This window comes from Dendrobates tinctorius, unplaced genomic scaffold, assembly GCF_039654945.1.
Source record: "Dendrobates tinctorius isolate UK_male_01 unplaced genomic scaffold, ASM3965494v1 ptg000037l, whole genome shotgun sequence".
Lineage (NCBI taxonomy): Eukaryota > Metazoa > Chordata > Amphibia > Anura > Dendrobatidae > Dendrobates > Dendrobates tinctorius.
This window is the reverse complement of record NW_027361705.1, coordinates 11,968,646-11,993,334: the sequence shown is the minus strand read 5'-3', so window position 1 is coordinate 11,993,334 and position 24,689 is coordinate 11,968,646. Positions and strand designations below refer to the sequence as shown.

The window sequence follows — 24,689 nt, the reverse complement described above, 5'->3', positions numbered from 1 at the left end:
AGTGCCAGATGTGTCCCACTGCTTAAGCCTGTACATGTCCGGGCCCGTCTGAAGTTTGCTAGAGAGCATTTGGATGATCCAGAGGAGTTTTGGGAGAATGTCCTATGGTCTGATGAAACCAAACTGGAACTGTTTGGTAGAAACACAACTTGTCGTGTTTGGAGGAAAAAGAATACTGAGTTGCATTCATCAAACACCATACCTACTGTAAAGCATGGTGGTGGAAACATCATGCTTTGGGGCTGTTTCTCTGCAAAGGGGCCAGGACGACTGATCCGGGTACATGAAAGAATGAATGGGGCCATTTATCGTGAGATTTTGAGTGCAAACCTCCTTCCATCAGCAAGGGCATTGAAGATGAAACGTGGCTGGGTCTTTCAACATGACAATGATCCAAAGCACACCGCCAGGGCAACGAAGGAGTGGCTTCGTAAGAAGCATTTCAAGGTCCTGGAGTGGCCTAGCCAGTCTCCAGATCTCAACCCTATAGAAAACCTTTGGAGGGAGTTGAAAGTCCGTGTTGCCAAGCGAAAAGCCAAAAACATCACTGCTCTAGAGGAGATCTGCATGGAGGAATGGGCCAACATACCAACAACAGTGTGTGGCAACCTTGTGAAGACTTACAGAAAACGTTTGACCTCTGTCATTGCCAACAAAGGATATATCACAAAGCATTGAGATGAAATTTTGTTTCTGACCAAATACTTATTTTCCACCATAATATGCAAATAAAATGAAAAAAAAACCGACAATGTGATTTTCTGGATTTTTTTTTCTCAGTTTGTCTCCCATAGTTGAGGTCTACCTATGATGTAAATTACAGACGCCTCTCATCTTTTTAAGTGGTGGAACTTGCACTATTGCTGACTGACTAAATACTTTTTTTCCCCACTGTATACCGCATTACAACATATGGATGTCGATTTTTCTGTAACATGAGAAATTCTGAGCTAATTGTCGATAACTATCGCATGTGGACTGAGGACCAACAACTTCTAGGTGAGTATTAAGCAAGTTTGGCCAACTAGTTGAAATTTCCTGGTTATATTGATTAGTGTGTTACTTACTTGACTTTCGCACAATGCAAAGACAATTGTACGCCTGATCTAAAGATCCCCTTGTTACGTTTCAGCACATCATTACCTTTATCACTTCCTGAGATTTCTGAGTGGCTGCCATTTGTCGTGGCCACATTCTCGGTGGTTGGTGTAGTCACTGTCGTTTCTTGTGTTGGCTCACTGGTGGCAGTGGAGCTACTTGTTGGAGTAAATTCAGTTGAACTGGGAATATCCGTTGTATTTCCTGTTGAGTTGGATTCTGTGTAGGCTATATGCGTTGTGACGTTGACAGTGCTGGAGACATCTGTATTTTCGTATATCATCGTGCTCTCCATAGCGGTCACATTGGAGACATTATTTGACGTTGTGTATTCTGGTGTGACACTTTCAGAGGAAGCTGTACTCGAGAAATTTGAAAAAGCTGTGGAGTTTGTGGTAAAGCCTGTGGTAGTGTTATCCACAGTTGTATTGTTTGGCGAAGAGCTTGTTGTGCCATCAGTTAGAGATACAGGTGTGGTTGTTTCAGTGGTCAGTTCTGAGACATTTATAGGAGTTGTGCTTCCTGTTGTAAAGCCTACATCAGTTGTCTCCTCTAAAATAGAAGTGGTGCGGCTAGTTTGAGTGTTCATGTTAGTTGTGCTGCCTAGAGCAGGGATAGTATTTGTATTCACATCTTTACTACTAGTAGGTGACATGGTGGTTGTGGCACCAGTCACAGTATTATCGTCTAATTTTGTAGTAATCCCATTAGTAGATCCTGTTTTAGTAAGTATAAAAGTCGTTGGACTAGCTGCGCTGCTTTGGCCATGACAATTGGTCCAAAAAAGAGAAATCAATAACAATAATGTAACTTTTCTGAATGATGAAAACATTGTTTCTATATGTCTCCCCATGTAGCAAGAACTAAGAAAACCTGTAAAAACATAAGAAAAAGATGTGATATAGTGCCTTAAAAAGTTGATTCTCACTCAGCTCCTAATATTCCTGTAATGTGATTGTGTAAAATGAACTCGTATTTAAATCAGATTTTGGTGTTAAATGCACATTTTAAATATTTTGGTAATGTTTCCTCCCCACCCCCCCATCCATATCTGTATTAAAATTAAAAACTGGAAATCTTGCAAATTTCACATTGAAACCAGAAGCATTTTTAGACTCAAAGCATTAAAATGTCACAATTTTTGGCACAATGGAGAGATGAGAAATTTTTTTTTACAATGTTATCATTTTCATGCCAGTTTGATTTAGCTCCACTAAGATTGGTGCAGCTGGGGCGAAGCTCATCAAGGGATTTCATCAAAAATGCTAGCATGTTGTATAGCAGAAAGACTACTCTAGGCCCTAATTGGAGTAATATTTCTGCTGTAGTGCACACCACACAGGAGTGGCACCAAATTAATTAAAGAGAATCTGCCAGCAGGATTTTGTCAGATTAGCAGTGTTAAACCGATTAAAATGATACCTGGGGTGAAGAAATCCATCTTGTGGTTCTTGAGTAATCAGTGTTAGAAGTTTTCAGTTAATGACATGCCCGTGCTCCAGGGCGGGACTGTAGGCAGAGTCTTATCAACCTGCTCTAAGCCAGAGAAAGCAAGGACAGACCTGGACACAGGCCACCCCAAAGCACAAATCTATTATGATTAGGTCAACGAGAAGGATAGCCGGGGAATAAGCTAGGCAACCAGAAAACCAGAGAGGTTGGTAACTTAGCGGATTGCAGACCACTAAACTGACAACACAACTAGAATTAGCCGTGGGACGTACCTACGATGCCCTAGATGCCTCGGCACAGCCAAAGAGTTAACTAAGCCTAAAGCAAGAAAGGGAAAAGCTAAATTGCCCCGGAGTAGAACCCCAAAGGAATATATAGCCCCCAAACATATATTGCCGGTGAGACAAGATGAGGCACAAACACAGGCAGAAAAAATAGTAAGCAAATGATGGGGTCAAACTGTCTAGATAGAACTGGACAGGAAAGATACTGTCTGCAATCATGCAAAAAACCCTAAGAAAAATCCAACACGTCTGATATGCAAAAATTCTGAGGCCACACGACTTCTCCCCCACTAGATCAGCATTCTGGTGTGAACTGGAAGCAAAGAAAAAGATACTGATATAATAGAGGACTAGCAATACTGAACAGACTGACATAAGCTGTGGCATATGGAAGGGGGTCCAGCACAGGTCCCAGCAGGGAACGATGCTGAACCTACACAGCAAAGCAGAAAGCAGAGAAAGGCAAAAACTGGAGCCAATGCAAAAAGATTCCAGCAAACAAATAACTTATCTGAATGATGCAGGACCAAGCAGGGGGCAAGCAGACTTCAAAATGCACTGGAAGAAACCCAAATCACCAGCAACAACTGAGGGAAGCTTGCTGACTTAAATCTTCCCAGTCTGTAACACCTGACCTCCAATCATCCTCTTCAGGTGATTGACTTCTGTCAGCCTGACCAGCACCATTACCCGCAGCAACCACCAGAGGGAGCCCAAACTCAGAAGTCAGGTCAAAAGTGTTCACAACACAAATCTGTCTCTCTCTGTCTCTATGAAAAGGTACCTGTTTGTGCTTCTGGGCTGCCTGTGGGCAGGTCTTTCTTTGGTAGATATAGTTTCAGATTTCCAGCCTTCAGCCAAATTATCAGCACTTTGATATTTTTGAAGAATTAACTTTTATTTGAAACTTACAACAATTATTTGCATTATCACGACATAGATGCACAACACAAACACAGTCAAACTGGAGATGTCATACAATACAGTCTAGACAGGACCTACATGCACGTAAGAAAACTCAACAATTCACACAATGTCATCAGATGTCTTATCAAAATAGTTCCTACCTAGTGTAAGCCTCCAGCTACTGTATACTCTACAGAAATAATCTAGTTAAGGGCTGAACTCAAATAGTCTCATGAACAGCTAACTGCTCTGAACGCTCCTAATGCTGGAGACCAAGATACTGTGATTCTACAAGGATTGATGAGAGCCCTGTTTGGAGCTGAGACGTAGGGGGAAGGAGCGGAGAAGCTAACTGCCATATAGAAATCAATGGGCTGGAGAGAGCTGAATGGGATGTTAAGAGTTAACTCCTCTCAGAGAATGTAACTACAGCGCACTATCTGCCAGACTCTGGTGGTTGAGTGTGTTAGAAACAAGCTGTACATTAGGCATGATAAAAGTTCTCATTGCAGGAGGATGACAGCAGATGGAGAAAGTAAGTCTATTGCAAACGTCCTTATTTTCTTACTGTCTGTACTAATTTCATAAAATGAGAATATCCCCTTTAAGATAAATAAGAAGAACCTAGCAGCCAAGGAAACATCAAAGAAAGAAAAAATAGGATCTTTGTATTGAAAATGGCAAGAAATATTGTGATGGGATTCAAGTTGTGAACGTTAAATACATGTATACACTCACTGGCCACTTTATTAGGTACACCTGTCCAACTGTGTGTTAAGACTTAATTTCTAATCAGCCAATCACATGGTGGCAACTCAGTGCATTTAGGCATGTAGACATGGTCAAGACAATCTCCTGCAGTTCAAACCGAGCATCAGTATGGGGAAGAAAGGTGATTTGAGTGCCTTTGAACGTGGCATGATTGTTGGTGCCAGAAGGGCTGGTCTGAGTATTTCAGAAACTGCTGATCTACTGGGATTTTCACGCACAACCATCTCTAGGGTTTATAGAGAATGGTCCGAAAAAGAAAAAAAATCCAGTGAGCGGCAGTTCTGTGGCCGGAAATGCCATGTTGATGCCAGAGGTCAGAGGAGAATGGGCAGACTGGTTCGAGCTGATAGAAAGGCAACAGTGACTCAAATTGCCACCCATTACAACCAAGGTAGGCAGAAGAGCATCTCTGAACGCACAGTGCGTCGAACTTTGAGGCAGATGGGCTACAGCAGCAGAAGACCACACTGGGTACCACTCCTCTCAGCTAAGAACAGGAAACTGAGGCTACAATTTGCACAAGCTCATCGAAATTGGACAGTAGAAGATTGGAAAAACGTTGCCTGGTCTGATGAGTCTCGATTTCTGCTGCGACATTCGGATGGTAGGGTCAGAATTTGGCGTAAACAACATGAAAGCATGGATCCATCCTGCCTTGTATCAACGGTTCAGGCTGGTGGTGGTGGTGTCATGGTGTGGGGAATTTTTTCTGGGCACTCTTTGGGCCCCTTGGTACCAATTGAGCATCGTTGCAACGCCACAGCCTACCTGAGTATTGTTGCTGACCATGTCCATCCCTTTATGACCACAATGTACCCAACATCTGATGGCTACTTTCAGCAGGATAATGCGCCATGTCATAAAGCTCGAATCATCTCAGATTGGTTTCTTGAACATGACAATGAGTTTACTGTACTCAAATGGCCTCCTCAGTCACCAGATCTCAATCCAATAGAGCATCTTTGGGATGTGGTGGAACGGGAGATTCGCATCAGGGATGTGCAGCCGACAAATCTGCGCCAACTGTGTGATGCCATCATGTCAATATGGTCCAAAATCTCTGAGGAATGCTTCCAGCACCTTGTTGAATCTCTGCCACGAAGAATTGAGGCAGTTCTGAAGGCAAAAGGGGGTCCAACCCCTTACTAGCATGGTGTACCTAATAAAGTGGCCAGTGAGTGTAGATACCTTATGGTAACAGTAGTGGAGTGGAGTTGGTGGTATATGTCTGAAATAATTCAACAGCATGAAAAGATAAATTGACCTTTCAGTACCTTTATTGCATCTCAGTAGGGAAGGGTCAGTTGATCATGAGGACTAAGTGGGCTACAAAATACATATGTAACATATGCCACTTAAGTGTAAAGCATTTTCTGAAATACTTGGAGATTCATAAAGGGAAAGTAACATTTGATATTGCTGTGTTTTTTTGTTTGGTTTCAGTTGTATCTAGGGGAAATATAAGTAATGGATATCCAGTCAGGTTAGCCCTCGCCCTTAAACAAAGAGCGGTATACACATGCACAATACATGCTAATATATATATATACAGTCATGGCCAAAAGTATTGACACCCCTGCAATTCTGTCAGATAATACTCAGTTTCTTCCTGAAAATGATTGCAAACACAAATTCTTTGGTATTATTATCTTCATTTAATTTGTCTTAAATGAAAAAACACAAAAAGAATTGTCCTAAAGCCAAATTGGATATAATTCCACACCAAACATAACAAAGAGGGTGGACAAAAGTATTGGCACTGTTCGAAAAATCATGTGATGCTTCTCTAATTTGTGTAATTAACAGCACCTATAACTTACCTGTGGCACCTAACAGGTGTTGGCAATAACTAAATCACACTTGCAGCCAGTTGACATGGATTAAAGTTGACTCAACCTCTGTCTTGTGTCCTTGTGTGTACCATATTGAGCATGGAGAAAAGAAAGAAGACCAAAGAACTGTCTGAGGACTTGAGAAACCAAATTGTGAGGAAGCATGAGCAATCTCAAGGCTACAAGTCCATCTCCAAAGACCTGAATGTTCCTGTGTCTACCGTGCGCAGTGTCATCAAGAAGTTTAAAGCCCATGGCACTGTGGCTAACCTCCCTATATGTAGCCGGAAAAGAAAAATTGACAAGAGATTTCAACGCAAGATTGTGCGGATGTTGGATAAAGAAACTCCACTAACATCCAAACAAGTTCAAGCTGCCCTGCAGACCGAGGGTACAACGGTGTCAACCCGTACTATCCGTCGGCATCTGAATGAAAAGGGACTGTATGGTAGGAGACCCAGGAAGACTCCACTTCTTACCCCGAGACATAAAAAAGCCAGGCTGGAGTTTGCCAAAACTTACCTGAAAAAGCCGAAAACATTTTGGAAGAATGTTCTTTGGTCAGATGAGACAAAAGTAGAGCTTTTAGGGCAAAAGCATCAACATAGAGTTTACAGGAGAAAAAAGAGGCATTCAAAGAAAAGTACATGGTCCCTACAGTCAAACATGGCGGAGGTTCCCTGATGTTTTGAGGTTGCTTTGCTGCCTCTGGCACTGGACTGCTTGACCGTGTGCATGGCATTATGAAGTCAGAAGACTACCAACAAATTTTGCAGCATAATTTAGGGCCCAGTGTGAGAAAGCTGGGTCTACCTCAGAGGTCATGGGTCTTCCAGCAGGACAATAACCCAAAACACACTTCAAAAAGCACTAGAAAATGGTTTGAGAGAAAGCACTGGAGACTTCTAAGGTGGCCAGCAATGAGTCCAGACCTGAATCCCATAGAACACCTGTGGAGAGATCTAAAAATGGCAGTTTGGAGAAGGCACCCTTCAAATATCAGGGACCTGGAGTAGTTTGCCAAAGAAGAATGGACTAAAATTCCAGCAGAGCATTGTAAGAAACTCATTGATGGTTACCGGAAGCGGTTGGTCGCAGTTATTTTGGCTAAAGGTTGTGCAACCAAGTATTAGGCTGAGGGTGCCAATACTTTTGTCCGGCCCATTTTTGGAGTTTTGTGTGAAATGATCAATGTTTTGCTTTTTGCTTCATTCTCTTTTGCGTTTTTTCATTTAAGACAAATTAAATGAAGATAATAATACCAAAAAATTTGTGTTTGCAATCATTTTCAGGAAGAAACTGAATATTATCTGACAGAATTGCAGGGGTGTCAATACTTTTGGCCATGACTGTATATATATATATATATATATATATATATATATATATATATATATATATATATACAGATATACAGTGAAGGACACAATTATTTCATCCCTTGCTGAGTTTGCAAGTTTGCCCACTGACAAACACATGAACAGTCTATACTTAAGGCAAGGTTAATTTTAACATTGAGAGATGGAATATCAAAAACAAAATCCAAAAAAATCACATTGCATAAATTATATAAATTTGTTTGCATTTTGCAGTGAGAAATGAGTATTTGATCCCTCGGGCGAACAAGACTCAATACTTGGTGGCAAAACCCTGTTGGCAAGCAAAGCAGTCAGGCTTTTTTTGTAGTTGATGATGAGGTTTGCGTACATGTCAGGAGGAGTTTTGGTCCACTCCTCTTTGTAGATCATCTCTAAATCATTAAGATTTTGAGGCTGTCGCATGGCAACTCTGAGCTTGAATTTCCTCCATAAGTTTTCTATGGGATTAAGGTCTGGAGAATGGCTAGGCCTTAATGTGCTTTTTTTTGATCCACTCCTTTGTTGGCTTGGATGTTTTGGGTCCTGGTGGAGTGAAGGAGGTTGTTACTCAGGATTTTATGGTACTTGGCTCCATCCATTCTCCCATTGATGCAATGAAGTAGTCTTCTGCCCTTAACAGAGAAACACCCCCAAAACATAATGTTTCCACCTCCATGCTTGACAGTGGGGGCGGTGTTCTTTGGGTCATAGGCAGCATTTCTCTTCCTCCAAACACGGCGAGTTGAGCTAATGCCAAAGTGTTCAATTTTTGTTTCATCTGACCACAGCATCTTCTCCCAATCACTCACAGAATCATCCAGGTGTTCATTGGCAAACTTCAGATGGACCTACACATATGCCTTCTTGAACAGGGGTAATGTGTTACCAATGATTTTCTTGGTGACTCTGGTCACAGCTGTCTTGAGAACATTATCAAGTCCCATATGTGTAGTTTTAGGCTGATCTATCACCTTCCTCATGATCAAGAATACCTCACGAGGTGAGATTTTGCATGGTACCCCAGATCGATGTTGATCGAAAGTCATTTTGTATTTCTTCCATTTTCTTACTATTGCCCCTACAGTTGTCTCCTTCTCACCCAGCGCCTTGGTTTTGTAGCCCATTCCAGCTTTGTGCAAGTCTATGATATTGTCCCTGACATCCTTATAAAGCTCTTTGGTCTTGCCCATGTTGTAGAGGTTAGAGTCTGACCGATTACCGTATATACTCGTGGATAAGCCGACCCGTGTATAAGCCAACTCCCCTAATTTTTGCCACAAAAAACTGGGAAAACTTATTGACTCGCGTATAAGCCTAGGGTTAATGGTGGTCCAAGAAGATGCTCCATAGATAAAACCTCCCATATGCTGCTGCACAAGGGTTAATGCTGGCCCAAGCAGATGATCCATAAATACCCCTCATATGCTGCTGAACAAGGGTTAATGCTGCCCCATAAGATGCTCCATAAATACCCCCACATGCTGCTGCACAAGGGTTAATGCTGCTCTGTAAGGTGCTCCGTAAATACCCCCCATATGCTGCTGCACAAGGGTTAATGCTGCCCCATAAGATGCTCCATAAATACCCCCATATGCTGCTGCACAAGGGTTAATGCTGCCCTGTAAGATGCTCCATAAATACCCCCCAAATATTGCTGCCGCTGCTGCTGCAATAAAAAAAAATGACAGACTCACCTCTCCATCGCTGGGGGCCAGGTGCCGGTGTCTTGAGCCCCCGGCACCAGCTATATTTACCAGTCCCTGTTCCATCGCCATCCACCGCTGTGTCTCCCGGATCTCTGCAGTGAAAGCAGAGGGCGCACACTGACTACGTCATCATGCCCTCTGCCGTCACAGCAGGAGGACCCGGAGACACAGTGGTGCACAGCTTGGAATGGGGACAGGTGAATATTACTTTGCCCCAGTCATACTCACCCCTTCCTGGTGCAAGGTCTTCTCTGCAGCGGCAGCCCCTGCTTCTCCCTCTGTCGTCTGCTTCCTGCATTCAGCTGGTCATGTGGTACCATTAAGCTAATAAATATGCGCATATTCATGAGTTTAATGAGCGGTACCACGTGACCGCTGAACGCAGGAAGCAGACCACCGAGGGAGAAGCAGGGGCTGCAGAGATGTGCCAAGAGTTGGGACTATGGTCTCTGACCCCCCCGCTCCCCCTCCCCCGTCCATCCCCCAGGTATATGACTCACGTATAAGCCGAGAGGGAGACTTTCAGCCCAAATATATGGGCTGAAAATCTCGGCTTATACACACGTATATACGGTAATTGAGTCTGTGGACAGGAGTCTTTTCTAAAGGTGACTATGTAAGACAGTTTTCTTTAACGCAGGTAATGAGTTGATTAGGAGTGTCTAACTGGTCTGTAGGAGCCAGAACTCTTAATGGTTGTTAGGGGATCAAATACTTATTTCTCACTGCAAAATGCAAATAAATGTATATAATTTATGCAATGTGATTTTCTGGATTTTATTTTTGATATTCTAGCTCTCAATGTTAAATATAACCTACCCTTAAAATTATAGACTGTTCATGTCTTTGTCAGTGGGCAAACATACAAAATCAGCAAAGGATCAAATAATTATTTCCTTCACTGTATATATTAAAGTTAGATATAACTATGTGAGATATTTGATCAGTGCTTTGTGTGTATAGCTTACTGAACATGTATTTTATTAATAAATCAATTTTCTGACGTGTGGTCCCCGAAATTTTATTGACCAGCAAAGGTAAAGCGGATAGCTGGGGGCTGATGTTTATAGCCTAGAAAAGGGGTAATACACATGAACCTTCCCAGACTATTAATATTAGGTCACGGCTGTATACCTAGCCTTTACTGGTTATTAAAATGGGGGATTCCCCCCCAAAATTATGTAGGGTACCCCTTTAATGACCAGCAAAGGCTGAGCAGACAGCTGTCTGATATTAATATCTTAGGAAGAGGTCATGGATATTGTTGGCCCCATCCAAGACTAAAATCGTCAGCTCTCAGCCATCCCAGAAATGGGCCATCCATATTATGTGTCAAATCTGATGCTTAGCCTCTCTCTTCCCACTTGCCCAGGTGTGGTGGCAAGTGCGGTGATAGTATAGCGGTTGATGTCGCCTTTGTATTCAGAGGTGACATTAAGCCCAGGCTTTAGTAATGGAGAGGAGTCTATAAGATGCATCCATTACTAACCCCATAGTCAAATTATTAAAAAAATAATACCTAAAATAAAGTCCTTTATCTGAACAAATGACACAGACTCCTCATTGACTCTAAATTAACCATAAACACTTATACTCATCTTGTGTCCAAAACCATTGAAGCCCATGTCCTTTGTAAAAAGAACAAAATAAAGCAATATCATCCTCACCTGTCCCCGACATTAAAATAATAATCCATTTGTCCCGTGACGCACTGAGCTGTGTGTGCTTGCTCAGCTCAATGCCTCATAGTGATGTGCCAAAGTTGAGTTGAATTCATATCCAATGAACTTTTTTGATAACACTGTTGTCAGAATGGTCATCTGTGTTCAGAGCCAAAGAACTCTAATGGCGCTCACTCTGACGTCATTGAGTTGAATGGAGTTCATTGGTTCTGAACTCCGATGATCTTTCTGATGGCACAGCGAGCATGAGAACTTTTTCATGTTCGTACTGATGTCAGTGAGGTCAAAGGAGTTCTCTGGATATGAACCCCGCTCAATTTTAACGCAGCACATCACTGCAAGGCACTGAGCTAAGCAAGCACGCACAGCTCAGTGTCTTTGCTGGATGGCAGGCTGTATAGTTGCATCATGCAACAATGCAGTTTTCAAGGACATCGGTGTATAAAAATCAGACGGCACTCGCATGGTCCCAGTGCTGTGCGACTTATTTTTATCACACCCATTGACTTGCATTGGTGAGTCTCGTCCGAAATACAAGGACAATCGCAGCATACTGCAAGTTTTTTTCTCAGCGCGATCTGAGAAAAAAAAATTGCAGATGAGCAGGGAATCATAGATTAACATTGGTCAGAGTGCAGTACGATTTTTGATCAGACTGCACTAGTAAGTTTTTCTCACAAATAAGTATGAGCACTTTGGCTTCCTTTCTCAATAGGCCTTATTGTACAAGCAAGAAATAAGTGTGGTGCACAGACTGAAAAGTCAAACTGCACTTGTTATCTCCAAGGAGAGTATGAGCATGAAGAAGCACTGTATCCAAAGTTAGGGATGTTACAGTGTGAACATGCCAAAGGAGGGGAATAGTGTGATAAAACCTTCCTTACTGGTCGGCTAATGAAATGAGGTTATCACACTATAACGACCCTTGTCTTAAGTATCCTATCACCATAGAGATTAGGACGCAGGTAATCTGTGGCAGATCATAGCTCACCGGTTAGGGAACCTTAGGGTACCATTACACATAACGATGTCTCAGCGATCCCACCAATGATCCGACGTGGATGGGATCGCTGGGACATTGTTAGCTGATCGCTGGTGAGCTGTCACATAGACAGCCCCTCCAGCAACCAGGACCAGTGAGCACGCTGGTTACCAATGTAAACATTGGGTTTCTAAGGGCCGCGGGGCCCTTAGAAACCCGATGTTTACCCTACATACCAGCATGCACTGCAGGCAGGGTGGGAGGTGGAGGCAGTGCGGCGCAAACAGACCGGCGTAGCTCTGCTATCTGCTACTCCGGTCTGACAGACTGGAGTAGCAGATAGCAGAGCTACTCCGGTCTGTGCGCGGCTCTGCCTCCACCTCCCACCCTGCCTGCAGTGCATGCTGGTATCTAGGGTAAACATCGGGTTTCTAAGGGCCCGAAGCCCTTAGAAACCCGATGTCTATGTTGGTAACCAGCATGCAGCGTTGCTCATTGCTGGCTCCTGCTGCCACATGCAGCGATGCGCGCTGGCCAGCGGGAGACCAGCGATGAAATAATGGGCCAGGGCGATCCAGCACGATCAGCGATACCCCGCGGGGGGGGGGAGATCGCTGCTGGATGTCACACACAGCGATATCGCTCGAGAGATCGCTGATGTGTCACAAAATCAGCGATCTCGCCAGCTTGGTTCTTGTAGAAAGAGATAAGCAGGTTGTCGATAAAAGATAAAGAATAAAAAGTATCCTGGCTCGTTAAGATTTGTGAATTATTTGCTTTCTGTCATTGTAATATATACTCTGGCACATAAAAAGTCTGTTGATAACTATTGTGAAATCATTGAATTTTTCTCACTCATGTAAGTACATACTGTACTTGAGCATGCTCTTGAGGGTTTCACCTTGCATGCAATCCAAACCCTAACCTAAAGTATATTCAAATCTTCATGTGACCGCACCTTGCTGTTGTGACTCAGTCACCAGTGCTAATGAATAAACACATTGACTTCCTCCATTGCATTCCCCACTATCCATACCAATTTTTTAACCCTTCAATGTGTACACATAATTAAATGCTATATTTTTTCATGGAGACTTAAGCTCTTTTAGAGTAAATTATAAAAAAATAATTAAAGTATTTTTCGTAAATTTTTAGCAACAGGGAAGTTTCAATAATGAGATTGCAAAATAATGTGAAGTCCCTATCAGTTGTCTATACTCATCATCCTATGCTAGAGTCCAGGAATGTACCTCAGGATTGGTCCTCACTTTATCATAGCCATTAATTGAAGTATACGTCAGCGGCTTACAGTATCTTCTTTCTTCTCTTGGTTATTTTAGTCACCTACATTAAATTTTTCATTGCTTACTTTTATCTCAGTACTCGTACCTCACCTACTTACGGACATTATTTTATTGCCATCACTTTCCGTTAAATTGCCAAAAAATATAAAAACACTTACAGAACCTTTTTTGCTGAATATGCATTTACATACAGCATTGTGCAAAAGTTTTAAGCGGGTGTTGAAAAAAATACTACAAAGTCACAATGCTGTCAATAATAAAGAAGTGTGTTGTAACTTTATTTTTATTAATCACCAAAATGCTAGTAAGTGAACAAAAGAAAAATCTAAGCTGAATGAGAGTTTACAGTTACCAGATTTTGCCCACAAAACAGCTTCAATTTTCTAAGTACACTTGTAGATTTTGAGGGAACTCTTCAGAGAGGTTGTTCAAAATACCTTGGAGAGCTAACCACAGATCTTCTGTGGACGACACTAGTGAAAATCATTCTACCTCTTCATATAGCCCCAGACAGACTTGATGATGTTGACATCAGCACTTTTGGGGGCCAAATCATCACTTCCAGGAATCCTTGGTATTCTTGATGCTGAAGATAGTTATTAATAACATTGGCTGTACTGTTGGAGACTTTGCCCTGCTGCAGATTTTTAGTCAGATGCCTCCATGTCATAATGGTACTGCAAAATAGATAAGTATCTACCTGTGTATCTCAGCTTTGAGTACACAATTGCTCCTGATCAAATCCTCAACTCCAGTTGCTCAAAATCAGCCCCAATCTTGCAAGGACCTTCCACCATTCTTCATTGTAACCTGCAGACACTCATCATTGTAGCGCTCTTCAGCCTTTCAGCGAGCAAACTGCCTTCTGTTTCAGCCATATATAGTTTTTTCACTAGACCTTGGTAATGTCAAAGGTATGGTTTTTAGATGCAATTGTTCAATGAAAACAACTTCTAGCCAAACTTCTAAGAACAGTAGATGAGCGTAGCTTTGTTCCACTGATCGCTGCCAGCTCTAGCGTATAGCACTGATGGACATCTTCAGATTTTGAAGGGAAGTAATCATGATGTGCTTTTCATTTGAAGCACTAAGTTTCCTTAACTGACTGCTGGGTCTACAGTCTTCTACATTGACAATTTCCTTGTGCTTCTTCAAAACAGTCTATCTCAAATGTCCAGTCTGCTTTGAGGTCTTTGTCTGGTAGAGACCTCGCTGATGCAGTATAACTACCTTATGTCTTGATGTTGTGCTCAGACTTTTCATGATGACATGAAAACGGTCTTCCACAACATCATCTTTGCAGCAGATTTTGGCTGTTCCTCAATCAGTTTTAAGCCTCATACCCAACTATTTGTCTTTAATATATGGCTGTTTAAACCTATTTATGAAAATGCTGATCATTATCATCTGTTTGGTAAAATTGATTACGCCTACTCCTGATAATAATGATGTAAAACCTCCTCACTCTCTGCAGGTGTACCTCGAAGAACTAATGCAGTTCTGAAGGTATATGATGGGTCACGCCAAACATTGATTTGATTTAGATTTCTCTGATGTTCATTCACTTATTTTTAAATGCAATAAACAAAATGCACGGTGTTAATAGTTTATTTTCTATCATTCTTACTTTGCAGCATTATATACCTGCCTAAATTTTTGTAAAGTACAGTATGTGTTTCCTATCTATCTTCTCTAAAACATCTTCAAGCTTACAGACTAAAGTAATCTGTATTCGATTAACATGTAGTGCAGCTAACGCTAACCACTGCTCTTAAAAAAATGTTTAAAAATACCACTAGTATGCCCTGTGAACCTTTTACTATTTTTTTTCTATGCTTTGGATACCTCAGAGGATCTCTCTTACCTACTGTATATTTCCTATGGTATATTGGTCAACCCTATGAAGGTTGAGTTCCTTCAGTATTTTTTTAAACATAATGTTCAGGGTCCCCTTGACTAGTCCTTAGTATTCTCATCCTGAGGTTAGTCAATAACCTCTGAAGACTATCACTAGGAATACCAAGATGTTTTGTGTTTCTCATTACCTCTACCCTATAGAATTAAGCACAATTGACACAGATTTTCTCCCACAAGATGAAATTACACCACTCCATAGCTAAAGGGCTGAATGACTCCTTTCATTCCAAATCATTATATGTCACTTCCATTGACTTCTACAGGTATACATTACCCTGATGTGATTTATATTCTAGAGCTATCTTCACCATCTTATTTTATACCAAGCTGAATAAGCTTGGAAAGTGAAGGAAATACTACTTTATAAGAGTCTATGGTAATATGACTACAGCTTATCAATTTCCTCCATGATTTACCTCCATCAAAAACAATATAATATGGTTTGAGGAGAACCTGTCTCTAGGTTTTTGCTGCCTCCCTGTTCCATTTAGTTTTCAAATGGCTCTAGAGATAAAGGCCTTTTTGTTTAGTGTTACATTTTGTCTTTTTAAGAAAGTAGAGCTCATAGGATCCTCTGGGGCATGTCTTTAGGCTGCTCTTCATGAATACCCTCTGACCCATGCCCCCTTCTAATCAAAATAAATATTAGCACTTAACAAAATGGACCATATTTCTGGAAACATATGGCAAATTTAAAAATAAAAAAAGAAACCAATCAAGCCAGTAATGGCCACTTTTGAGTTAGTGACAGGTTTTCCTTAAAGAGGTCGATAAAAAATGTAATATGTGTATAATTACTACCTTTACATGAATTGTAAGTAGGCTTAATGTAAAGTGAATTATCATTCCAAGCATTTGCGCTTCTGCATTTATGACCCAGATGGTACTGTCAAGAATCAGTCTGGCTTCTCCTTTGCAATACCGGCTACTGTCCCCATTAATAATGACAATGTTCACTGTAATCAATTATAAGTGACATGTCACCTGCTAACAAATCCTGAGAGCAAAAATTATTTTGGCTGCTATGGATAAAGCACATTAAAGGGGTTTTCCCTCCCATAAAAGTTAGTTTTAATCAATAGATCTTGGAATAATAATAATAATAATAATAATAATAATAATAATAATTTTAACAATTGGATGTGTTAAAAATAAAATGTTCCTGTGCTGAGATAATCTTATAAATGTGTCCCTGCTGTGTACTGTGTAATGGCTGTGTCTGACCGTACAGGGACATGCTCTGATCATACCACATCTCCTGGGCAGGGGAGGAAGCAAAAGAGAGTATGCAGACAGGACAGCAGGGGGTCGCAGGTAATTGTTTAAAAACAAGCAGTGAAATGTTATGCCTCACAAAGAATCACCTGCGACCCCATGTTCTCCTGTCTGTATACTCACTTTTTCTTCCTCCCCAGGAGCTGTGGTATGATCAGACCATGTCCCTGTACAGGCACAGCCATTACACAGCACACAACAGGGGGACATCTATAAGGTTATGGTCATGCCTTCCTTATTCTCAAAGGTCTAGGTAACATACCGTATAACCTATAAAACCACTTCCAAGAAATATTCAGCCTTGATACAAGGTCATAAACTGCATTCATAATTAAACAGATCGAACCATTCACACTCAAAGATTGCATTAATTAACAGATCTTCATTAAATTCTTTAGTACTGTTTATCCATTAGGAATGTGAAATTGCATCTAATGCAACTGGGATATGTAATGCTGGCACATCTGCATTTTCTAAATTACTTATGAAAAACGGCCATCTCCGTCACCACCTGTCTGTACAGCCATTCACAACATAAGTAGAAGATTGTACATTTTGTCCTTTCAAGTCCTTCCTAAGTAACGGGAGCACAATCTGTGAGTGCTGCCACTTGTGGGTTAAGATTGTGCACTTGAGACATGAGTGTATTTTGGCATCCTTGCCTCAGTTCTTAACCTTTTTGTATCGCCACCTATGCAAACACAGGCAAAGGAAATCATAGAAAAGGATGAAGTTCTCCACTCCCAACTGTTTTCTACACTTTATTTAATATATTTAATATAAAATTCATCCAAAAGCGTTCTCAGCTTCCTTACAATAAGGAACTATGGTCATGACCTAAATTCTACCGGAACTATGTGGGATACTATGGGTAATGGGTCGCTCTACTTATTTTTTTTCTTCTATAGTTTGACATCCTGCTAGTGAATTCAGAGTTATTACTAGAGTTTTGCTCAGGACCTTCTTATATTAGGCAAGGAGGTAAGCCGATACAGAATGTCTTTTTCTGGAGAATCTGTCAAGATCGAAAAATATATTTTTAATGTGAAGACAAAAAGATTTAATTTTTCCTGTAGGAAAATTGAACACTAAGGGTCCGAATCATTAAGAACACCAATCTTAATACCGGGGTGTAGTTAAAGAAGCACTCATTCCATCAAAGTTTTTATCTTCTTAATATATTACAATCATCATATTATACAGCACTGTGTACTTACAATTGCTCATTTTGCCTTTCTACCAGATAAGTCTTCTCTTTTCTCACCTCTATGTAGAATAAGGAAGACTCTTTTCCCTGAATAAATCATACCCCTCTTCAACTCCGCACCCAGCTGCTCCGCTCCTCCTCCCTGCAGGGACTTTTGCAGTGATGTAAAATTGTTCTAATGATGACTTATGCAGGGAAAATTGACCTCCTGTTTCTACATAGAGCTTAGAAGGATTCAGCTAGTCAGTTTTTAATCATGTGATGTCATATACCTAATGGAAAAGAGACAAATTAACTGTGTGGAAAGGCAAAATGAGCAATTGTAAGTACGCAGTGCCATAGAATGTGATGACTGCAATATTTAAGATGGTAAAAGCTTTGATGGGAAGAAGAAGAGGAGGGCTTCTCTAATGAATTAGGGAATTCTAAATGAATTAAGCACATCTCATAAATGCCATACACTTCACCCAGGAATGTACTCCAGTCAGTACACTAGAGTGGCATGACATTTCATGAATTAGGTGGGCATAGCCATGTCCCATCCAACCTCTGCTCTATTCATTTTGGTGAAGTCAGCCAGGACTGGTGTGAAAATGGCAAAAGTCTCAAAGTTTTTCAGAGTTGTGCACACAATGTATGACTTAAGGTGTTTTACACCAGAATTCTGGTGTAAACATATCTTGACTTACTGAAAAAAACCCTATTAAAATGTAACTATTATTAAGTACCTTAAAAAAACCTTAATCCTGATTTTTGATACAAATATCCCCTGTTCCATGGGCTAACTGGGCTTCCAGCATTACTAGAAAATAGATGATAACTTGCAGATGAAACTGATCTACCCAGTCAAAAAGCAAGTTAAATGTATCTATCCAGATATTTCAAACTGCAACAGGAAAAAATTCCCACAAGAACAGCCCATAAGAGCCTCAAAGAAAGAAAAATGAAAAGGGGAGGGACAAAAACAATATGTGCAAGATTGATATGTAGTGATGCACACTAATTACAATTACACTCAGCCGGTGTGTGGAAAAGAGTGATCTGGCCCTATAGATAGCTTGACCTAACTGAACACCTACCTAGGTGTGGAGATTGGCACCCTAAGAAATACGAGAATGGCGCCCCCGCGCATGCGTCGGCTGTCCCTATTCTCCTATATCTCCATATAAGGCGCAAGATTGAAAATGAGAGCCAGGTGGCCTGTATCCACTTGTTTATGAGATCTTCATGGATGCAATAGGGTATTTTATACAATCAGATATAGGTGTTCAGAAAGAGTAATGGGTCCATGCAGCCTAAGTTACTTCACACCACTCATATTAGATAAGTATTAGATAAATTGTATGATACAACTTCAAAGTCCCTGCCCCCAAAAAAGAAAAATCCACTAAAAGAGATATGCAATATATGATTAGTCACAGCAAATATGTCTATTGATCCATCATGTTGCTACAGTGATGCCATTTTTGCATGCAAGGTTAATGATACCAACATATCTGCTGACATACACACATGAAGATGAATTAAAGCCTCGATCCTGGACTCTAGACAACAGCAGTATACCCTCAAAACAAATCCGTAGACACCAAAGATGGATCACATAAGGTAACAGGTTCACATACTGATGAAAGCAAACAAACAGTCAGTGGCTAAACACCACTATCGATACCTTAAGCAGATATACAGATGCCCATCTATGCATAAATGAGAACCCACACATCAAAAGCCAAATTTTGTACTTATCTGTGACCATCAGTTGCTGCATTGTATAAGCCCATAAGTACACGATAGTATGATCACTCAGATGGAGTCCGCCCACTCTCAACGCATTTCCCCCTCTGTGGGTTCATCAGGAGAGACACATTGTGGTCATACCGGTCTGGCAGTGGAACGTTGTCCAATTCATGAGTAAACATATCTTAAAGAATTGGTGTCTAAAGGTGAAATTACATTAGTTGATGTGTGGCATTTAATGATCACCTATCAGCAACCTATTTGCTGTTCAGTGGTTGTGTAATAGCCCATTAATGCAGGCAGACAACACTGTCAATGTTCATGGAATGATCTATCATAGGTTGTCATTGCTCTTGTCAGCATGAGTCCTGTTTACCCAGGACGATGTGCTGCTGGGAAGAATAATTTTTAAGCGTTCTTTAAAAAATTTTCATTCAAGTGTGTTGCTCGTTCATCGGGAGATTGGCAGCCTGTTCATACTGCAACATTATTGTGAAATGAGGGACACTGGTCCACGATGATCTTGCAGTGCCAATCCATCTTTACTCCTGGGTCACATTACAGCTGATCACTGGAGATTGTACAAAATGTCATACGGTATTATATTAGTGCATGATTGGTACTGTAAAATGCTGATAAAACAGCAAATACAGGTTATATCCTTTACCCCCCGGAGCTTTTTTCGGTTTTGCATTTTCGTTTTTCGCTTCCCTCCTTCCCAGAGCCATAACTTTTTTACTTTTTTGTCAATATGGTGGTGTAAGGGCTTGTTTTTTGCAGGATGAGTTGTACCTTTTAACGACATCATTGGTTTTACCATGTCACGTACTAGAAAACGGGAAAAAAATTTCAAGTGCAATGAAATTGCAAAAAAAAATGCAATCCCATACTTGTTTTTTTGTTTGTCTTATTTGTTAGGTTCATTAAATGCTAAATCTGACCTGCCATTATGATTCTCCAGGTTATTACAAGTTCATAGACACCAAAGATGTCTAGGTTCTTTTTTATCTAAGTGGTGAAACAAATTCCAAACTTTGTTAAAAAAAAAAAAGAAAAAAAAAAGTGCCATATTCCGAGACCCATGGCGTCTCCATTTTTTGTGATCTCGGGTGGGTGAGGGCTTATTTCTTGCATGCCGAGCTGACGTTTTTAATGACACCATTGTGGTGCAGATCTTTTGATCGCCCGTTATTGCATTTTAATGCAATGTCGTGGCGACCAAAAAACTTAATTCGGGAGTTTTGACTTTTCTAGCTACGCCGTTAAGCGATCAGGTTAATCCTTTTTTTCATTGATAGATCGGGCGATTCTGAATTCGGCGATACCAAGTATGTGTATGTGTGATTTTTTTATTGTTTTATTTTAAATGGGGCAAAAGGGGGGTGATTTGAACTTTCATATAATTTTTTTATATATTTTTAAATACATGCGATGGTCAAATCGCCTCTATGTAGCAGAATTGCTCACATGCTATGAGCGCCAGCCACTGGGTGGCGCTCACAGCAATCTGGCACTGACAACCATAGAGGTCTCCAGGAGACCTCCGGTTGTCATGTCAACACACCAGTGACCCGCGGTCACGTGATGGGGTTCACCGGTGGGCGTATTTCCAACGCGATTGATGGAAGCGCTTGCTAAATGCCGCTGTCAGAGCTTGACAGCAGCATTTAACGGGTTAATAGCCGCGGGTGGATCGCGATTCCACCCGTGGCTATTGTGGGCACATGTCAGCTGTTCAAAACAGCTGACATGTCCCGGGAAAGATGTGGGATCACCGCCGGAGCCCACATCAATGGGAGGAAGTCTGTCATCAGCGTACTATTACGCCGGATGTCGGAAAAGGGTTAAAGAGAACCTGTCATGTCATATTTAGCATCTAAACTGTACCCAGTGCGTTATTAGTGATGCAATTTGCATCATTAAAATTATTTTTTTTTAGCTAAAAACGGCACTGTAATGATGTCCAAAGAGTACTTTACAGTGGGTACGGAAAGTATTCAGACCCCTTTAATTTTTTCACTCTTTGTTTTATTGAAGCCGTTTAGTAAGTTCAAAAAAGTTCATTTTTATCTCATTAATGTACAATCTGCACCCCATATTGACTGAAAAAAAGCAGAAATGTAGAAATTTTTTCGAATTTGTTAAAAAGAAAATTTGAAATATCATATGGTCATAAGTATTCAGACCCTTTGCTCGGGTACTCATACTTAACTCACATGCTGTCCATTTCCTTGAAATCCTCCTTGAGATGGTTCTACTGGGCATGCGTCCTTTTGACGGTGCGCCGAGCAGCGCCAAACGCAACCTGTTGCATTTTGGTTGTGCTCGGCGCACCGTCAAAAGGACGCATGCGCCGCCAAACGCAGACTGTGCGCAGACTGCGCACGGCCTGCGCCCTCTGTGATGAAGATAGGGGACGCACGACGCATGCAACGTCATGCGCCCGGAGGCGGAGATACCGGTGGAGGCGGGGCAGGGGCGGGGCTTAGCGGCGGCCGTGCTCAGGCCGTCGCTGCGCTCAAAAGCGCGAATGTGAAACCGGCCTTACAGAGTGCTCTGGACCTCCGACTTGGCCAAATGTCTTCCATCAAGACAATGACCCTAAGAACACAGCTAAAATAACAAAAGGAGTGGCTTCAGAACAACTCTATGAACTTTCTTGACTGGCCCAGCCAAGAGCCCTGACCTAAACCTAATTGAGCATCTCTGGAGAGACCTGAAAATGGCCGTCCATCTATGTTGACCATCCAATCTGATGGAAATGGCAGAGGATCCCCAAATCCAGGTGTGAAAAACTTGTTGCATCATTTCCAAGAAGACTCATGTCTGTACTAGCTCAAAAGAATGCTTCTACTCAATACTGATCAAAGGGCCTGAATACTTATGACCATGTGATATTTCAGTTTTTCTTTTGTAATAAATTTGCAAAAATGTCTACATTTCTTTTTTTTCAGTCAAGATGGGGTGCAGAATGTTCATTAATGAGAAAAAAATGAACTTTTTTGAATTTACCAAATATGAGAAAAAAATGAACTTTTTTGAATTTACCAAATGGCTGCAATAAAACAAAGAGTGAAAAATTTAAAGGGGTCTGAATACTTTCCATAACCACTGTATATAAATATATAATACCTACTTATTTAGTCATAGGGGTTTGCTTTATTCCGTTCAGTTATGGTTGTTGCTGCCCACACAATTTGAATGATGTTCCCTGGGTTGCGCAGACGTTACTCGAATCTGCTTTGAAGTCCCGTGCTTGCACAGTGTCAAGCGGGGAGTCACACTTGCGCCATGACGAGCGGCTCCCTGCACATGGGCACTGAAGCTGTATGTAGTACCCAGCTTCACTGACTGTGTTCACATGCACCAGAGTCGCTCGTCATGGCATATGTGCAGCTCCCCAATCTTCACTGTGTAAGTGCGGCTCCACGATACACACAATGCAAAATTTTCAACTGGATTTGAACGACGTTGGCGCATCCCCGGGATCGTCAATCAAATTGAATGGGCAATGACAACCATGATTGAACAAAACGAAGCACATCTCTATGACTTAACAAGCAGGGGACATCAATGATAAAGTTTGCAAAACTGTAAAGCGCTGCGGACTATGTTAGCGCTATATAAAAATAAAGATTATTAGGTAAGATATAACCTTATTAAGAGCTTTTTGCATATGAGTACAGCGCCGTTTATAATGAAAAAATAGATTAGTAATGCACATTGCATCACTAACAATGCACTGGGAACACTTTAAATACTAAAATGACTTGACAGGTTTCCTTTAATTCTTTTATCCTGGCATCTGATAAATCATTCATCTTCAACATGCTGATGATCATCCTGCTCTTTTAAAGAAGCACTCCCATCCAACTGGACAGAAAAGCAAAAAGAGCACACAGTGCTATATAAAATGATGACTGCAACATATTAACAGGATAAAACCTTTGATTCATGGAGGAAGGCTTTATTTAAAAGATGGTCAAATTTATCCAAACAGTTGTAGAGAAAATGAGAGTGGTCGTCCTGTTGAAGTGAATATTACTGAGCCAATCCTGACTTGGCTATAGTCTACCAGACTGGGCCTTAAAGGGAATCTGTCACCCCTTTTTTGAGATATCATATAATGATATCGTTCAATTGTGTGTCACATAAGGATTCTCTTAGTACTTTTGCTTCCCCTTGACCCCGCACCTTTCATGCATAAATACCTTGTTTATATCGGTTCAGATGTATGTAAACTGCCGCAGTCTGGTCCAATGGGTGGGGCTTATTCAACTGCCCCCCCCTCCCTGTCTTGCTCTACACAAGAAGAAATGCGTAGAGCAAGACAGGGAGGGGGGGGCAATTGAATAAGCCCCGCCCAGCGGACCGGACAGCGGCAGTTTACATACATCTGAACCAATATAAAAAGGTATTTATGCATGAAAGGTGCGGGGTCAGGGGGAAGCAAAAGCACTAAGAGAGTCCTTATGTGACACACAATTGAATTATGTCATTATATGATATCTCAAAAAAGGGGTGACAGATTCCCATTAAAGATACAAATTTGCCTCATGCTATTGATGAACATTTTTTCCTTTATGTTTTTTCATAGATCAAAAAAGCTGCATGAAAGTCATAACTCTGGACTAAATATAGCTTGGCAAACTAGGACAACTCTTCTCCACCAGGTTCTAATTTTTAGTCATGCTGTTTTGAAGTTGCTAATCCGTAGATTTTGGTATTCATGCATGGGTCTAGCACTGGTCAAAGAGATTATTCAATTTTTACAAGATATTCAAATTTAATAGGGCATTTCCATGCTTTTAGAAAATAAGCCTTAGGGTAAGAAAATTATATCATAGAATCATAGAATCGTAGAGTTGGAAGGGACCTCCTGGGCCATCTGGTCCAACCCCCTGCTCAAAGCAGGATTCGCTAAATCATCCCAGTCAGATGTCTGTCCAGCCTCTGTTTGAAGACTTCCATTGAAGGAGAACTCACCACTTCTCGTGGCAGCCTGTTCCACTCATTGATCACTCTAACTGTCAAAAAGTTTTTTCTAATATCTAATCTGTGTCTCCTCCCATTCAGTTTCATCCCATTGCTTCTAGTCTTTCCTTGTGCAAATGAGAATAAAGTTGATCCTTCTACAATGTGACAGCCCTTTAGATATTTGTAGACAGCTATTAAGTCTCC

At 41.2% G+C, this 24,689-nt stretch overlaps 2 protein-coding genes across 4 annotated transcripts in view; one reads left to right on the top strand and one right to left on the bottom strand.

Annotated features, from left to right (window-relative positions):
• Window positions 1-24,689, top strand: part of ANO3 (anoctamin 3) — a 1,013,249-nt gene that overhangs the window by 901,561 nt on the left and 86,999 nt on the right. The gene's annotated exons all lie outside the window — the stretch shown is intronic.
• Window positions 1-24,689, bottom strand: part of MUC15 (mucin 15, cell surface associated) — a 52,669-nt gene that overhangs the window by 6,999 nt on the left and 20,981 nt on the right. For both annotated transcript variants that reach the window (XM_073573875.1, XM_073573876.1), the window contains one exon: window positions 1,144-1,971. In XM_073573875.1, coding sequence (XP_073429976.1) covers window positions 1,144-1,951 — 808 coding nt within the window. In that variant the 5' untranslated portion in view covers window positions 1,952-1,971. The remainder of the gene's footprint in view (window positions 1-1,143; window positions 1,972-24,689) is intronic.